This window comes from Aureococcus anophagefferens (assembly GCF_000186865.1).
Source record: "Aureococcus anophagefferens unplaced genomic scaffold AURANscaffold_169, whole genome shotgun sequence".
Classification (NCBI taxonomy): Eukaryota; class Pelagophyceae; order Pelagomonadales; family Pelagomonadaceae; genus Aureococcus; species Aureococcus anophagefferens.
In genome coordinates, this window is record NW_008705712.1 from 1 (window position 1) to 1,731 (window position 1,731).

The 1,731-nt window shown below is 70.8% G+C and overlaps 1 protein-coding gene across 1 annotated transcript in view; it reads right to left on the reverse strand.

The window, feature by feature from the left end:
- Nucleotides 1-6: 6 nt before the first annotated feature.
- The window catches only part of AURANDRAFT_68483 (hypothetical protein), a gene marked incomplete at both ends in the record, with an annotated part of 5,945 nt that continues 4,220 nt past the window's right edge, over nt 7-1,731 (reverse strand). The window contains 3 exons of the mRNA XM_009044178.1: nt 7-739; nt 774-796; nt 868-1,260. Of these exons, the coding sequence (XP_009042426.1) occupies nt 7-739; nt 774-796; nt 868-1,260 (1,149 nt within the window). The remainder of the gene's footprint in view (nt 740-773; nt 797-867; nt 1,261-1,731) is intronic.

Sequence of the window (1,731 nt, forward strand, 5' to 3'; positions counted from 1 at the left end):
GAAGACCTTGTCGACGCGCCCCGCGGGCAGCTCGACGTTCTTGTCCGGCTCCGGCAGGGCGCGCGCCGCCGGATCGGCGCTCGCGTCGACGACGTAGGCCTGGACGTAGACGTCGTTCTTGCCGACCCAGTCCCCCTTCCGCAGACCCGTCGCCTGCCAGCAGCGGACAACGACGAGCCCCGTGGCGTCCCGCGCGGCCGACAGCGTGACCTCGCCGAGGTCGCCGCTCTTGCCCTTGCGGTAGAGCGGCATGGACACCGGCTGCCCGCCGGCGAGGATCGTCTGGGACATCAGTTCGCCGAGGCGCACGACGCACTCGCCGAGCATGTCGTCCCTCTTGCCCCAGTCGTAGTCCATGACGCGCACGGCGAGCGTCTCCGTGCCGTCGCAGGCCGTCGGCATGTCGCCGCCGCCCGTCGCGGGGTCGTAGACCGCGTTCTCGCCGCACTCGTCCAGGAGCTGCGTGCGGTAGAAATTGCCGAAGACCGTCGTCGTCTTGCTGACGTACTTCTTCTCCGCGTGGTAGTCCTTGCGGTCGTCGCCGCCGCCCGTGTGCCAGTGGCCCACGCCCACGCCTTCGAGGCGGATGCGGATGCCCCGGCACTTGATGGGCTTCGTCGTCTCGAGGACCAGGCGGCCCGTCACCGCGTCGCCGGGCCAGAAGCAGCCCGACTCGCTGTCGAGGGTGATCTCGTAGTTCGCGATGGCGCTGAACGCCATGTGGGGCAGCCTTCCCAGCCTTGTTGCTAGAATGCTGGTCGTGCAACACTCACTGCAACATCATTTCTTTGGCCCGCTGGAAACACGGTTCGGAAAGCAAACGATGTTAAGAGAAAGAGCGGGGTCCCAGACGGCGGTGGGCTAGACGAAGAGGTGGGAGGCGTCGAGGTTCTCGTCGGTCATGGCCTCGAGGCTCGTGACGCGCTTCGGCGGCGGCGGCGCGGCGAAGGACCCGAAGGTCGGCGGCGGCGGCGCGGCGAGCGACGGGAACTTTGGCCCCGGGGGCTCGACGACGGAGACGACGGAGCTCGAGCGGAGCGCCTTGAGGCACGCGTCGACGTCGTCGCGCGCGGACGCGAGCGGCGATATGCCGGGCGTCGCCTCGCGGCCCGACCGGCGGAAGGCGTCGCCGTCGACGTCGAGGCCGAGCTCGCGCGCGGCGTCGAGCTGCCGCCGCCGCTCGGACCGCTCCGGCGACGGGCGCCGCGGCCGCTGCCGCGCGCCCCGCTTCGCCGGCGACCCGACGGGCTTGCGGCGCACCTGGGCAGCAAAAGAGAAATTCAACATCGCTTCAACGTGAGTGTTCCGCGCGCGCGCGTTCCAAAAAATCATCAACGCTTCGAGGCTGTTCCGAGAGATGATCGCTCGTCCAAAAATCAGCCGAAACGAGTGGAAAACGGCCGAGAAAGGAGCCTTTGAAGTTGGGAATTTCGCCTCTTTTGCTGCCCTGCGGCGCACGTCGAGGCAGTGGGCGACGGGCGTCGTCGACCGCCGGCCGGGCACGGCGGCCTTGACGGCCTCCCGCGGCGGCGGCAGCGACGGGCAGAACGACGCGTCGTCGTCGAAGGGCGGCGCGATACTCGCGTCGTCGCCACCGGCCGCCGCGCCGTCGACGGCGGGCAGCCGCGCCGTCGGCGCGCCGCTCTCGGGCGAGTAGTGGGCCGCGGCGCGCCGCGGCGTCGGCCGCGGCGGCGGCCGCCGCGGCGCGGGGACGAGCTCGGCCTCGTCGCC